At 43.5% G+C, this 15471-nt stretch overlaps 1 protein-coding gene across 7 annotated transcripts in view; it reads right to left on the bottom strand.

Moving 5' to 3' along the window:
- DNAAF9 (dynein axonemal assembly factor 9) overlaps window positions 1–15471 on the bottom strand; it is a 155880-nt gene that overhangs the window by 69765 nt on the left and 70644 nt on the right. For 6 of the 7 annotated variants that reach the window (XR_010319220.1, XM_064275837.1, XM_064275838.1 and 3 more), the window contains 8 exons: window positions 14355–14442; window positions 12992–13068; window positions 10728–10772; window positions 10286–10331; window positions 8752–8863; window positions 7766–7836; window positions 6780–6830; window positions 6090–6177 (listed from right to left, as the gene is read on the bottom strand). Coding sequence is in view for 6 of the 7 variants with exons in the window: in XM_064275837.1 (XP_064131907.1) it covers window positions 6090–6177; window positions 6780–6830; window positions 7766–7836; window positions 8752–8863; window positions 10286–10331; window positions 10728–10772; window positions 12992–13068; window positions 14355–14442 (578 nt within the window). In the remaining variant the exon portion in view is untranslated. The remainder of the gene's footprint in view (window positions 1–6089; window positions 6178–6779; window positions 6831–7765; window positions 7837–8751; window positions 8864–10285; window positions 10332–10727; window positions 10773–12991; window positions 13069–14354; window positions 14443–15471) is intronic. The other variant, XM_064275836.1, reaches the window with a different exon arrangement.

Below are 15471 nucleotides of genomic sequence, written 5' to 3'. Positions count from 1 at the left end.
GTCTTCAAGGTTCATCCATGCTTAGCATGAATCAGAAGTTCACTTCTCTTTACGGCTGAGTAATATTCCATTGTACAGATGTATCACATTTTTCTACCCACTCATCTGTTGACGATACTTGGGTTGTTTCCACCTTTTGGGTGCTGTGAATAATGCTGCAATGAACACTGGTGTACAAGCATCTGCTTGAGTCCCTGCTTGCAAGTCTCTTGGGTACATACCCAGAAGTGGAATTGCTGGATCATAAGGTAATTCTATGTTTAACTTTTTGAGGAACTGCTGTACTGTTTACCACAGTGGCTGCACCGCTTCACATTCTCACCAACGATGCACAAGGGTTCCAATTTCTCCACATCCTTGCTGACACTTGTTAATTTCCATTTTTCCGATTGTAGCCATCCTAGTGACTGTGAAATGATATCTTGTTGTAGTTTTGAGTTGCATTTCCCTAAGGACTAATGATGTTGACCGTCTTTTCAAATGCTTATTGGTCATCTGTATATCTTCTTTGGAAAAATGTCTATTCAACTCTTTTGTCCATTTTTTAATTGTTTGTCTTTTTGCTGTTGAGTTGTATATGGCCGACTGATACTTGACAAGGGAAGCAAGTCAGTTCAATGAGGAAAGAACAGTCTCTTAAACACATGGGGCTGGAACAACTGGATCCCCAAATGTACAAGAATGAAGTTGGACCACTACCTCACATCATACGTGAAAATTATCTACAAAATGTATCAAGGACCTAAATATAAGAACGTTTTAAAACCATAAAACTCTTAGAAGAAAACATAGAGGTAAATCTTTAGGATCTTATTCTTGACAGTGGATTCTTAGATATGACACCAAAAACATGAGCAACAAAAGAAAAAATAAATCAGGCTTCATCAAAATTAAAAACTTTTGTGCATCAAAGAACATTAGCAAGAAAGTGAAGAGACAATTTACAGAACAGGAGAAAATATCTGCAAATCATAGATCTGCTAAGGGTTTAATATCCAGAATACATAAAGGGCTCCTACAACTGAACAACAAAAAGACAAACAGCCCCAGACATGGAAAGTGGGGTAGGGACTGTCAGGAGGAAGGCATGAAGAAACTTTCGTGGAGGATGGACATTTTCATTATTTTGAATGCAGTGATGGCTTCATGTGTGCGTACTTATGTCAAAACTTATCAGTGATATACTGTAAACTTCTGCAATTTACTATGTGTCAACTATACCACAATAAAGCTGTTTAAAGAGCTCTACTGACTCAAAAAAATTGGGGAAGGGAGTACCAAACACTCCCTTCCTTATGAGATATGTTTCATCAGATTGACCAAAAAAAAAAAAAAAAAAGTTGTGGGGGGAAAAAGGCAATGAAGTAATACTCAACCTGAAAGAAAACAAATATAGACAAGGCAAAACAAGTAGATATTACAAAATAAAATATAAAAATAAATACCAAATACATTTTAAATTTCAGTAAATGTAAACAGCCAAAATGTTCTAATTAAAAAACTAAGGTCATCAGGCATAGGGAAAAAAACCATAAAACCCCACAAAAACCATAATCCAGCACTATGATGTTAGACCAAAACCAAAAAAAATCCAAACCTGTTGCCATTGAGTCAATTCTGACTCATAGCAACCCTAAAGGACAGAGTAGAACTGCCCCATAGTTTCCAAGGAGAGCCTGGTGGATTCGAACTGCCAACCTTCTGGTTAGCAGCTCTTTACCACTATGCCAGCAGGGTTTCCATGATTTATTTTATTGTCATAAAAAGTGGAGGTCAGTGTGATAGCAATCCATTAAAATTTTTTGAGACTTGCTTTTCAGCCCCTTTGTAGCCAGTTTTCATAAGTATTCTGTGTATGCTTGATATAGGTTCTCTGTTTGTTGGCTATAGTGTTCTATATTTGTCCATTAGATCAAGCTTGTTTGTTGTGTTCTCTTTATTGATTTTTTGTGGGTATGTGTTCTGTTTTGTCTTTGGTCTGTTGTATTTAACAATTACTGAAAAGAGGGTGTTAGTTATGGTGGATTTTTCCAGTTCTCCTTATAAGTGTCATCTTTTGGTTTATATTTTAAGGCTACGTTATTATGTGCATTCAGGTTTAAAAGTGTTATAAGGAAACAGGTATAAAGTAGTAAGGAATAAAGCTAATAAGGAGAAAATTACAAAATTATATTTAAAGACATTAAAGATGACCTAATTAGATAACATGTTCATGGCTTGAAAATCTCAGATCTACTTAGCTGACATAGTAAAAATGTCAAGTTTCCCCAAAAATGATCTTTAAATTTTAGGAAAAAATTCCAACAGGTTTTTGATAATTCTGACAAACCTATTTCAAATGTCAATAAATGCAAAGGGTCAAGAATGGCCAAGATATTCCTGAGTAAGAAAAACAAGGTATGGGAACTTGCTTACCACATATAAATATACTATAAATCTATATTAACTAATGAGAGTGTGGTATTTGCTCAGGGACAAATTGACTAATGGAACAGAATAGAGAGTCTATTAATAGCTGCACACATTAAGGGACGCTTGATTATAACAGTTGGCGTTATAGGTAAGTGGAGAAAGAATGATTTTTCAATAACTTGCCTAAGTTATTGGTTATCTATCTTTTAAAAAAAAAAAAAAGCTCATCACTTTCAAAGATCAATCCACGTGAATTCTGGAAAAACTAATAATTTTAGACATTAACACAGGAGAATATCTTTGAGACCTCATGATGAAGTATTTCTTAAACAAGTCCAAAATACATGGACTTCATATGAAGAGATCAATTATTTTGCCTACATTAAAATTAAGAATTTTTATTCATTAAAAAAAATCATAAATAAAATAAAAAGACAAGTCACAAAGTAGAAGAAAATATTTATGATATGCATAACTGACCAAGGATTGGTACCCCAAATTTATACAGAACTTTTACAAATCTAGCAGGAAAAAAAAAAAATAATCCAAAAGAAACATGAATAACATGAAAAGGCATTTCACAGAACAATCTGGAACATAACATCAAGCAGAAAAGCAAGTCCCAGGAGAATACGCACAGCATAACTCCATTTGTATTAATTAAGTTAAAAAACGAGACATTGTTTGGGGATATAGGCCCATGTGGTAAAACTTGAAAGTGGGCTCCTAAGGCTCAGGTACTGGACAGTCTGCCTGGCCAAGGCCAGCAGGGCAGAGAAGGGCAAATGAAGGACATGAGTGAATGGGAAGCCACATTACAAGAAACCTCGTGATAGAAGAAGCCACTAACCAGTGCAGTGAAAACTGTTGCAGAGCTGGAACCATTTCAAGGTCAAGGAAGCACCATTCTTCTCATCCATAAGTAGTGTAGCGAAACATCTCTGGATTGAACATCAGAAGACCTGAACTCCCTCCAGATGTTGCCATTAACTTGGCTATAACCTCGGGCATGTTCTCAACTTCTATGGGGCTCATGGTATAAAAGATCAATTGAGAGCTTTCAAGGTAAATGCCCTCAGTGGATGGGGACAGATCAATTTCAAGCTCAGCAGAGTTTCAATTAGACGCAGATTTACCAAGGCCCCTCCTCTTGCCCAGGCCTCCTTCTAACACCATGAGAAGAGCTCTAACAATTTTGTATTATTTTTCTTTAAGAGAGCCCTCAAACTGTATAAACTTCAAGCCCCACAGATCAGCTCCTGGCCTGAACTCCAAAGTTAACACACAGCCAGGGGAGAACTCCTTTGTAAATTTTCTGCTTCTATTGAATTTTCCTGCCTCAGAAAACCATCTCCCAATTCAAACTAGATTTCCCTCAGGAACTAAGGAAGTTTGAAATGTAAGCTCTCAAAATAGTGACTGGCCAGGCCCTGAAAGTCCCTGGCTGCGCCCTTTATTCTTCCTCAGAGACCTCAGGACACACGGAATCTTGCTGGATAACTCAATACAATGCAAGATTATTTTTCTAACAAGGGCCTTTGCTATGAAGGTACAAACAAATTTTGGCAAATATCCATGTTAAATATTATAATTGGCTCCCTTATACCAAAGCACAATCACGTCTGTGTTGTGCCCACAACCTGCTTTTAAAGCATTAGGCAATCTTGATCCAAGGCTGGTAGCACTGTCACACCCCATGTCTTTAGCAAATGTTCCTAACTCTCTAGTCTTTTGCACTAGGACCTGGAGAGGCGGAAATGCAGGAGCTGTACGCATGTACATACGGACCACAGGCTTGATAACAAATTCTATTATCACTCCAGAATTACATGGATGGAAAACCAGAACTCCTTGAGCTTTGTCTTCTACGTGAACGGAGCAGCAGAAGCTGAACTGGTGATCCAAAAACAAGTAGAGGAATTTGCCACCAGACAGAATATTTTCAACAGAAGAACAAATTATCCAGAAAGAGGATTTGCTTAGTAGAGGCTGAGGAATTTGTGAAGTAGGTCAGAACTCTGCCTCCATAAGAAGGCTACATCCAACCGGGAAAGAATAGGGCTCATAAGAAAATGTTATTTTGAGGGAATCAAAAAAGAGCACGGAGCGAATCCCTGTGAAACCCACCCAAGACCCACAAGGTTCTTGAGAATTTTATATCAGCAGAAGCACTGCCACTGTGGAATGAAAGAGCTTAGAATGAAAGTATATTGTTGGACCGCCCCCCATCACCAAATTTTATTGGTAGGAAGCAGGCTGATAAAACTACTCAGCTGCAACGGTGCTATGTTTTCGTGAAAAAAGAATGACAGTGTGTACCCCACAAGCCCAAAGTCCAGAGCCACGAGCTCAGAAGGCAAATCCAAAAGCTCAGAAGAGTGAAACCAAGAGCCCTGAGAGCCGAGAGCCAGGAAAAATTTTATTAAGGAACTCTACCTGGAGTATGCCCTGTTGAAATTTCAAAGCTGCTTTGGACTGATGGCTCCTTTTTACCTTTCATTTTCCCTGCTTTTGAACCTGAATGCCTACAACTGTTATCTTATGCCAGTCCCACATTGTATGCTACGAGCAGATAATTTTGCTCTTTAGTTTCACAGATGGAGGGGAATTGTGCTCAGGTGCTGTAGTTAATGGATCACACTCAGGAACCTTATCTACATTTGATTTAGAAGATATAGATGATGGGATTTTGGATTTTTGATCTGATGAGATTGAGAACTTTGAACGGATGCTATCTGTAATGCAATAAGACCCTTGGGAGGAGGTGATAGTATTTTGCATGTGGAAAGGACATGAATCATGGGGCTCAGAGGATAGACTGTGATAGGCAGAAATTTAAGATGGCCCCCATAACCTTCACCCCCTGGTGTTACTCCTGTGACCATGTTACATTATATGGCAAAAGAGAGATTATCCTGGTGGGTCTACTCGAATCACATGAGCCTTTTTCAAGCACAGAGTTTTTTATGGCTGGTAGCAGGAGAGGAAGTCAGAGAGATTCAAAGTGTGACAGGGATTCGATACAAGGGAGGTTCTCCATTGCTGGGATGTAGGGGGTGATTGGGCAAAGACCTCTGGGAAGAGGAGCTGGGAGAGGTGCCCATGCAGCAAGAAAATGGGGACCTCAGTTCTACAACCATGAGGAACTGGATTCTGCCAACAACCTGGATGCATCTGGAAGCAGATTCTTCTCCACAGCCTCCAGACCAAGAGCCCAGTCTGGCTAAGACCTTGACTTGAACCATGTGACACCCTGAGCAGAGAATACAGCCAAGTCCGCCTGGAGTCCTGACTTAAAGAACTGTGAGATAATAAACGGGTACGGTTTTAAGCTGCTATGTTTGTTATAATTTGTTACACAGCAATAGGAAACCAATGCAGATTTTTGTCTGGGTCCACAGATTCTATTCCTGGACATGTTGCCACTTTCGCCCATCATGAGAGGAATGCTCAGGCAGCAGCAAGAGGACCAGGTGCAGTACTGGGGCCAGCCCTTCCTAGCACAAGTTTCCTCATCTGCAAAGTGGGTGGATCAAAGGAGGGAAGCTCTAAGAAAACTTGTTTATACCAACAAGCCTTTTCAAATATCAGGTGTATTATTAATCACAACACCCGTGCTGATACCTGCAAGAAAGGGGACCCAGACAGTCATGAACAGAAAAGTCAGAGCCGCTTACCTTCCTCAGGCCAGGGCTGTGGATTGCTGGGATAAAGATATGCTCCCTCTCCTCCTGTTAGAAAAGTGCCCAGGAAACACTCATCTTCCTTTTAAACAGAACAAAACAAAACCGACAGGTGATTTTCAGCATAAACACAGAATCAAAATTCTTGCCCAATTTTGCCTGTCTACAAAAGCTGTTGAGTCAGATTCAGATATACTCTACTTCTTCCGTGGTCTCTGGTATTGCCTGGCTGTCTAGCATGTTACTGGCATCCTTGACTTGTGCTGAGAAAGGGAGTGCTAAGTTCTCTGTGAATCCACACGCTGAAGTCTGCAGCGCTTGTCCATGTTATAGTGGGGTTTTATATCCTGACTGAAAATTGGACGCTGCTTTTCCTTGGCCTGAAGCCTTGGCCTCTCACCTCTACCTGCCTAGGCCAGTCTGGGATCTGCTTTCAAACAGAATTAGGTGATCTTTAAAAAAACAACAAGAGGCCTAAATGGCAAAAAGAATTCCTCTAATTGTGCTCCCCATAAATGGTTATTTCTAGAACTTTGCTGGGAATGGGAAGAGTGGAAATAGGGAAGAGTGGAACTGAAGACAAAGACATACAAATCCTTTAATTAGCAGTAAGATGAAATAGTTTGAATTTTTTCTAAATAATTTACTTTCTATGTTAACATTGAGAATAAGAAGGTTGCTTACCCTTACTGCTTGCTGGGTTTTCTCAGACAATTTTACTTCATCGTCTTCTACCTGCGTCCAAAAGGAATGCAGATTTCCAGTTTACTACGTCAAAGCCAAAATCCTGCTGGGTTTCTCCATGTTCACATATTTCCAGGAGACTGACGGGGCAGCCTCTCTGCCAAGTCCTGTGCTCTTAGGCCCTAGTGTAGCTGGCAGAACTGGCTGTTGGTCATCAGGGATCAGAGTTCAAGGCCATAGAGGGCTCTCTCATGGGGACCCAAAGTACAGCTTAACAGGCCTGTGATATCTAGAGAGGATGTGTAAGTCTTGACTTAAGCATTTTACTTCAGAGAAACACAACTGTTTTTAGGGATGAAGGAAAGAGAACGTATTAAAATATTTTAGTGTGTTTTTATTTCAATATGTTCATGTTAGAGGATGCCTCCTGTCCTTCCCTATCCATAGCAGAACCATAGAAACAAAATATAAGCAGATTCTAAAACAAGTCTTTAGAGCATTCCAGACCCACTGCTATCATGCTTTCTGTGTCCCCAAGCACCAGAGTTTCAGACTAATCCCCACTGAGGAAGACGGGCCTTTTTCACAAGTAGAGACGAATGCTGTAAAAACTCCGCAGCAGCCACTCTGACCAGAGAAGGGAGCCACATGTCTCACTTCTCACTATCTGTGTGACCTTGGACAGGATTTTCAGCTTCTAAGCCTCAATCTCCTCAGTTGTAAAATGAGAGTGTTAATTTCTTCCTTCCACAATTAAACAGGGACCCAGATAACCAAGTTCCTTTCTTTTAAAGCCTTTCCAAGATTATGAAAAAGTTAAATAGATTAGTTTGTATAAAGAGAAAGCTGAGATAGAAACTTCCATTCCTGAACAATAGCTAGTTCAGCATCTGACATCCTACCAGGGACCCAACGGGGAGGTTCTTCCTTAAATATCCCTGGTTTCTCTACATTTATACCGCTTCCATCACATGAATGATACTAACCAGCCAGGAGCAGAATCGGGGTACGGCCGCTGTCAGGACTATGGAGCTGGTTTCTGTGGTAAGAGTGCCATCTGTAGGAAGACGAGGACATGCCAGTTACTCCTCACCACTGAGCCCACCTGCAGGCTCCAGAATACTAATACCCTTGGCTTTCTCAGGAGCGAGGGCTCCTCTTGTTAGTATAAGGAGTCTGATGCCCTTAAAAACTGAAAACTCCCTTATCTCAGGACAGGGAGAGTGATGGGGGGATGAAGAAAGGTTTGCCCATGTGGTAAACTTTATTATTTTTCACAACAAATAGACATACATATTTCAATGAACAGTGCTGGGAATTAGTTCTTTTTAGTTTTAATTTTTAACAAAGTAGTACATGTATACATATTAAAACTCAAACAGTATGAAGGTCATCCTACCAACACTGGGTATCATCATCCTTTAAAATTTTTTTGCCAACATAATGGGTGAAAAATGGTATCTAACTATTGGTTCAAAATGCTGCTTCCTGACTACCAGTGCGGTCAACCAAAACCAAACCCACTGTGACGAGTCGACTCCGACTCACAGCAACCCTACAGGACGGAGCAGAACTGCCCCACAGGGTTTTCAAGGCTGCAAGTCTTCACAGCAGCGGAGTGCCACATCCTTCTCCCGCAGAGCAGCTGGATTTGAACCACAGGCCTTTCGGTTAACACCTGAGTGCTTTAATCACCGAGCCACCAGGGCTCATACTAGCGAGGCTGCACATTAGTAAATACATTTTACCATTGGGTAGCTTGTGTTTTTCTGATTAATTATTAAAAGCTCTTCATAAATCAGGATATGTACCTTTTATCACAAACGTTCTAATATTATTACCAGTTTGTTCCAATATTTTTACCAGTTTATTGCTGGTCTTTTGACTTAGTTTGTGGTTTGTTTTGCCTCCCTATACCTCCCGCCCCCCAAAAAGGTTCAAGTTTTGCTTTCCAAAGACCATACACACTTACCCTTTTCTTTAACCAAGATCTGAGATGTCAAAAATGATTCTGAGAAGACCACAGATCCTAAGCACCCCGTTCCTCCTAGCAAGTCGGGAATGTCATAAATGGTCATACAAGCCTGTAGCAAATGAGAAAGCAGAGTCACCCAGAGTCGGGCCAGTTACCAGCCCTAAGTCTTCAGGAAGAGACTTAGAAGAAGCAGATCGTAGACTACTGCAGAGAAACCAGTGGGGAGGCTTCAAGGAGAAGGCAGAGCTTCTCCTCTGCTGGGAAGAGAGGACAGGAGTTGGCAGAAGGCACCAACTTCCTACCTCTTCTTTCCTATTTCATTTGCTGCTGCTGAATGCATTCCTTAGCTCAATAGTATGAGTCTACTGGGGTCCATTAATTATTTCCTAATCAGGTACTATTGTACAAGGCACCTTCCAAAGCAATGCACAAGAATTGGAGAAGTCAGGACGTTTAAAGTTGAGTAGGGAGACACAATGTTATTGCCTAAATATAAGCATTTCCCAATGTCTTGATGTCACAAAAAAAAACTAAACCGATTCTAAAAGAACATCAACACAAAATGCCGACAGATACGGGGGCACACCTATTACAAAAACGTGAACTGCAACCTTAAGGATTCGCCTTTGTTGTACCGTAGTCTGCAGGTGAGAGGACACTGCGCACAGGGGCTCTGAGCTGGTTCCCACCGGTGATGGTGGTGGGATGCATTTGCCGTGAGCCATCCACACCTGCTCACCAGCTCCTACGACCAAAAGCTCACTAGAATTAAGGCTCAGGCTGTGACCACAGAGCAGACTCAAGGCACAACGTGCGGCCACACATATGACAACCAGAACCTTGGCTGGATGTTCACTGTCCTCTCACGCACTGCTTTGCCAACCTTCTTCACACCAGGAGCACTGGGGTAAATGGAGGCCCTGGCTTGTGGCTGGGAGCAGCTGGCTGGGACACTCCGGTTCCCCTAGGCCGTGCCAGTCCAGCGGGGGCTGCGAGGCCAGTATCTCAGTGCACCTTGAAACCACTTCCCTGGACTATCAGTGGGCACCAGCACATAGGAAGTTCTACTCCGACTACCCCACTTAGCTGGAGAGCTAGGCCCTTGTGCAGGGCATCAATGAAGGCCTCGAACACAGAGAAACCACTGAGAACTTGCTAGTCTGTGTTGAGGTAGGCTCCTCTGTCCTCAGTTTATATTTTCATATGGTATCAGGGCAATGTCAGCCACGTGGAGAAAGTCTTCACAAACTCACAAAGAGGTACCCCCCTGAGTGAAAACTCTGGGCCCTGAGGCAGCCTAAGCACGGGCATGTGGATGTGGTTGGGCCTGGCACAGCTGCCTGGGCACCCTCAGAAAGCACAGGTCCACCACTGCTGTGGCTGGGATGGTCCTGAGAACAGACCAGTTTCTTCCGGCTAAGGGCTGAGCTGCCCAAGACCCCCGCTCACCCGTCTACCCACTATCCCATCCCCTGTAAACGCCCCTCTATGAGCCATTTCCAGCCACCTGACCTGCAACAACTCTGCTTACCGTCTTCACAAAGTATAAGCTATCTTCACTGTCCAGAGGTACAATTCTAAAAGAGGAAAAAGATGGGAGATGTATACATTAAAGAGTTATTAACTGCGCTGAAATTTATGATGTTCTCTTTCGCATTGGCGATGTTAACCCATAGACCCCGATTTCCCTCAGGGACTTTCAAAACACTGGGTTGCACGTATGCAGAAATGATATGTAGGCCACTTGTAGTGAATTATGTCCAGCACCCCACCCTTTGGACTTTCAGTAGGAAGTACGCAGGCTAGAGGGTCTCAGGGGAGCAGAGACAGGCCCAAGCCCAAGCCCAGAGTGATGTCACTGCCAGGTATGCGACTATGAGAGCACCCACGTCAGCAGTTACAAGGCAGCCTCTCCTCTCTTTCTACTCCTAAAACTTGCCCCAAATGAGAACGAACCACAGCCACACACTTACCTTCCCTGATTAGTCACAGCGTGTATATGAAAAGCCATCTTGGAGCTGCAGACCAAAAACAAAACAGAACAAAGTCAGTCTGCTCTTGCTGATTCCTGGGTTGGTATCCTTCCCAGATGCTTGCCTCTGTAGCAAACCTGCTCTGGACCCTCACGGCCACCCAGCAAGGTATGTGTCATCCTTGCCTTTCATAGATGTACCTTAGATACATCAGGCATCTTTCCTGGGGTCTCATACCACCTGCAGGGGTAAGGCAAGCATTTAGCTCCAGTCACGGCCCTGCCTCTGTGCAGATTCTCAGGGCTGTCTTGACTTTTAGATCAGAGCAGGAGAGAATTGTGTGACAGGATTGATGTCCACCTTTAGGTCAAGCTGCCATTCCTGCTCTGAGGCTAGGCAGAAGCCATGTCTCTGCTACCCACAGTCAACTGCTATGGGGTAATGGCCACAGTCAGGGCTCCAGAGTTGAGCATACTGAGGAATAACTAGAAAACCCTTCTGGCTTCAACATATTTTGTTAAGACAAAGTTTCTAAACTGTTTAAGTTTAATTTCTTGCTTTAACAGGTACTGGTCAATTGCACACTTAATTCTTATGTAAATTCACGGTTTCCCCCTCCTTCCCTTCTCGGGAAAAGATCTGCTAACTGGATGGAGTTTGAGGGTACTCAGTGAAGTAACCCCTGTGGAGGGAAGAAAGTGGGCCTCTAGGCAGATGACTGGCTGTGAGAGACTCTCCTCTCATTGCCTGGTGTTTCTCCTTGTTCCTTCCTCCAACTAGGGGGGTACGCCCATGCCAGGGGGGCCTTGGATTGAGAGGAGGCCTGCCCTAGGAGGTGAGTGGGCCTAGGCAAACCCCAAAGAAAGGAGTGGAATGACTATATCGGCCATGTCTACGGCAACAGAGACGACCCCTGCCGTAACAGCAGCTAACACTTACATGCCAGACACTGAACTCCCAATCACTCTACCAGGAGAGTACACCCTCATTTTCCAGACGAAGAAAGAGATGCACTCTGTAGAGCTCCCTGACTTGCCCAGGGTCACACAGATGAAAGGCAAAAGAGCTTTCTCAAACCCAGGTTTTTCAGGAATAGACAGTACAGGTCTTTAGGGAACAAGGTTCCCCTATCCCTCTCCTTTCCTGACCAGAGAAACAAGATCCAGAAGACCCAGAGGAAAGGAAGCCTGAAGCAAGCCCTAAGCCTTGCACCAAAGGGGCTATTAGAGGTTATCAAGGGTAGGAGACCAGTGCGACTCAGGAACAATGCTTCAATGGGCAGAGGGTGTGGGAACTTCCTGGAATAGCCCCATGGCAGGGTTGGGAGCCTTTGGGGTTCTGGCTCTTTATTCCATTCCTGGAGCTGCAGCAATAGAACTCTTCACGGTAGATCAACTGACTGACACCTTTCTAGATCAACTGACTGACATCTTTCTAAATGTTCCTTCTCAGTATGCAGGGCTGTAGTTGTAAGAAAATGTGGGGCATGGAGATGGGGTAACCCAAGGCACTTCCCAGTAGTGTCCTTAAAGAAACTCCCCAGTATTGGTATCTTCTGTCTCCTTTGAATAAAGGTGCACAAAGTGGTCCTAATGTGGGGTAGTCAGTTGAGTGGACTGGGCTTGTGAAGGTTTAGCTACAGAAGGAGACCATACAGAGACCTGCTGTGATGTGCTTGCTGGGAGATGTGTCACCTTGGGAGGACTGCGAGGAAGCCAGATTCCCAGACTGTCTAGACCCCGAGACACCACCAGGCTCAGGGTTCCTATGACTTGAGAGGCAGAAGAGGCCCAGGGCAAGTCTCTTCTAAGCGTGACTATCTTCATGTGCCCAGGCCTCTGCCCCTAGCAAACCCCATCACTCACCTCCTTAGCTTCACCTTTGTAATCTCTGAAACCACAGGTCTCCTATGGTTTTGGTATTAATCTGCCTCACATTCAGCCTTAGAACATGTATGGGGCTTTTTCTTATATAGTTCTTCTATCTTTGGCTTCTCAGATAAAGCCCTGATCATGAATGATCCTCCTTCATACCAAAAACCAAACCCATTGCCGTAGAGTCGATTTCGACTCATAGCGACCCTACAGGACAGAGAAGTGGTGCCCCATAGCGTTTCCAAGGAGCCGACATTTTGGTCAGCAGCCTAATGCCTAACCACACTGGAACTTTTCTCAAAGAGGAGAATGAATATAAAATACAAAAGTTTTTTTTTTTAAACAAATATCCAGAAAAGTGCCTTATAGAAAATATCAACCGTTGCCTACCGTAGGGCTGCCTTAAATTGCATCAGCTCATAAGAATCTAACCCAGATCCCAGGGTTTGCTCTGCTACCTCCTTGGCCTGTAAAACCAATAACACAAACAAAGGCAATTAGCTTTCACAGCAGGAAGAAGTACACACATGACTCATAGGGAGAGCGAGCGAGCCCTTCTAACGTGTCTGGGAGAAGGCTATGCCGCTCCCTGCTACGTGACTACTTTGTACACATTGACAGACTACGATGAAAGCATACTGTTAAGGGAAACAGGTGCCTGCTTTCTTCAGGCTGGGTTCACAGGAAAAAAAACTTCATTCAAGCAGGTGGGCACTGGAACTTGATCCACCTGAGAGGTGTAAGCAGCTGGGCTGGTGCCAGTGGATCCCGGAGGCACTGTGCATCAGAATGTGAGGTCTGGAAAAGTGCTCTGGGTGACTTTAGTACCTGTTTTCTCCTCCTTTCTCCCCTGGCCCTGGGGAGGACCACTGCCCTGAGAGTTTCTGCCAGAGGCTAAGAATATTCAAAGAGCTAGAATTAAAAAAGATCAGTTACAAAACAAAGATGTAAATAATGATATTGAAGGACAACCCGTTGCATGGCATAAGCTTTCTGCCACACAGCCGCTAAAGGGCAGAGAAGTCCCAAGTCAGCACCAGGGATTCGAGTTCAGTGAGGAGGGGAGACGGTAGGGAGCTGGTGACTACGGCTACAGTCTCTCTGGTATCTACATCATACACAACCTTTCCAATGTCAAATGGCTTCCTTCAGGAAAGGTCCTATTGGCATTGGGAGGCATCATGCCGACTCTTCTCATCTCCTTACTGGGTCAGATATAGGAATCCAACTCAGCAGGGCAGGTTAACCGCAAGACAGCAAGGAAGATAATGGTCAGAGGATGAGAACACACGTGAATGTCTAGAAAAGGCAAGTCAGATCTTCTGTTCTTTAGGATTTTTTTTTTTTTTTTTAAACACCGACTTACAGGAACTCAAATTACATAGCTCAAAAAAAAACTTACCTAACTTTATTAGAGTTCATAGTAGAATAATTTACATTTTTTTATTTTTTAACTTTTAAAAGCCTTATTAAAACTATTAGACAGAACAACATGTTACAGCATGATTTTTCTTTAATACAACCAGAGGTCTACTAAATAAGTGCTGTTTAGCTGTCACTCACAAGACAACAGCACTATCACAGGCGGTAGGAGCTTGGCACTCTAAAGGCATCTCTGCCTGATGCCAGCTCCACCAAGGCCCAACTTCACACAAAATTGACCACCACAAGGTATCCAGAGAATGAACAGATGGATAGCAAGTTTTACACCAACATAGCTACTAAGGAAAGAGGACCATGGTATTTAAATTACCTTTGTTAGACTGGAGCTTTTAGCATAACATGCAATGCCAGCCAGAACTGCCTCAACAACTGCGGCGTATACCTGGGATAAGAGCCTACTTTAAAAACAAAAAATAAAGGTTAACTACAGCATCACAGAGTTCCAACAAAAGCTGCAAGCACACAAGTGATATTCTCCAAGGAACTGATTTTTAAACAAAAGGAAAAAAGTGTAAACATGGAAATCATTGATTTCTAAACCTTCTAAAAATCATGTGCTCCAACTGATTTGTACTTTGCTCTTATTAAACCATCTTAAGAAAAGCCAGCTCCTCTGAGTTCTGCTCCAAAGACCAATCCTCCCTGTTTATAACCCAATAGGAGAAAACTATGCGGGTGCCCTGACCCCTCTTTGTGCAGGTGCGTCAAGATAGACTTGCTGCTTTTTCAGGGCAACCACACCACACCTTCATGACATCTCCTCATCAGGCCTGCTGAAGGTGGCTGCTCCTGGAGCCTCAGGGGGCAAGAGAGATTACCCAGCTGAGCAGAGACTGGGCTCCACTTACATAAAAATTAAACAGCTGCAGTCCACTCTCCAGGCAGCGCGCCTGATCTAAACAACAGAGAACGCTTCTGAGGGGCTCTATCACCTCCCTTCTACCCCAAACCGTGCTCTTTCCCTCTGACTTCTTACTTCCCAAGGTCATTATATGGAGGCTTTTTCTTTGGTAGAACTGGGACTGAAGACTGCCAGAAAGGCTCTCAGAAAATCCAAGTCTGCTTTCCTTCAGGGCAGGGTTTTTCAACCTCGGCATTTTGGGCCCCACGATTCTTTGTTGTAGGGGGTGGGCTGTCTGTCCTGTGCATCACAGAATGTTTAGCAGCATCTTTGGCCTCTATCCACTAGATGCCAGGAGCACCCCCAGTTGGGACAACCAAAAATGTCTTCAGATAGACATTGCTGAATGTCCCCTGGGGAGGATGCATGGCAAAACTGAGTTGAGAACTACTACTTTAGGGAAAGGAGACCCAGATTTACAGAGAGGGCTCATCCATGAGGTTCTAGAAGGGAAGGAGGGGTGCCTGGCTTGCCTGGCAGAGAAATGATAAACCTTACCTAACGATTTCTATTTTAAGCCTGTGAG

The sequence above is a fragment of the Loxodonta africana genome, chromosome 24 (genome assembly GCF_030014295.1).
Source record: "Loxodonta africana isolate mLoxAfr1 chromosome 24, mLoxAfr1.hap2, whole genome shotgun sequence".
NCBI classification, from domain to species: Eukaryota; Metazoa; Chordata; class Mammalia; order Proboscidea; family Elephantidae; genus Loxodonta; species Loxodonta africana.
The sequence above is the reverse complement of the archived record's forward strand: the minus strand, read 5'-3'. Positions and strand labels throughout refer to the sequence as shown.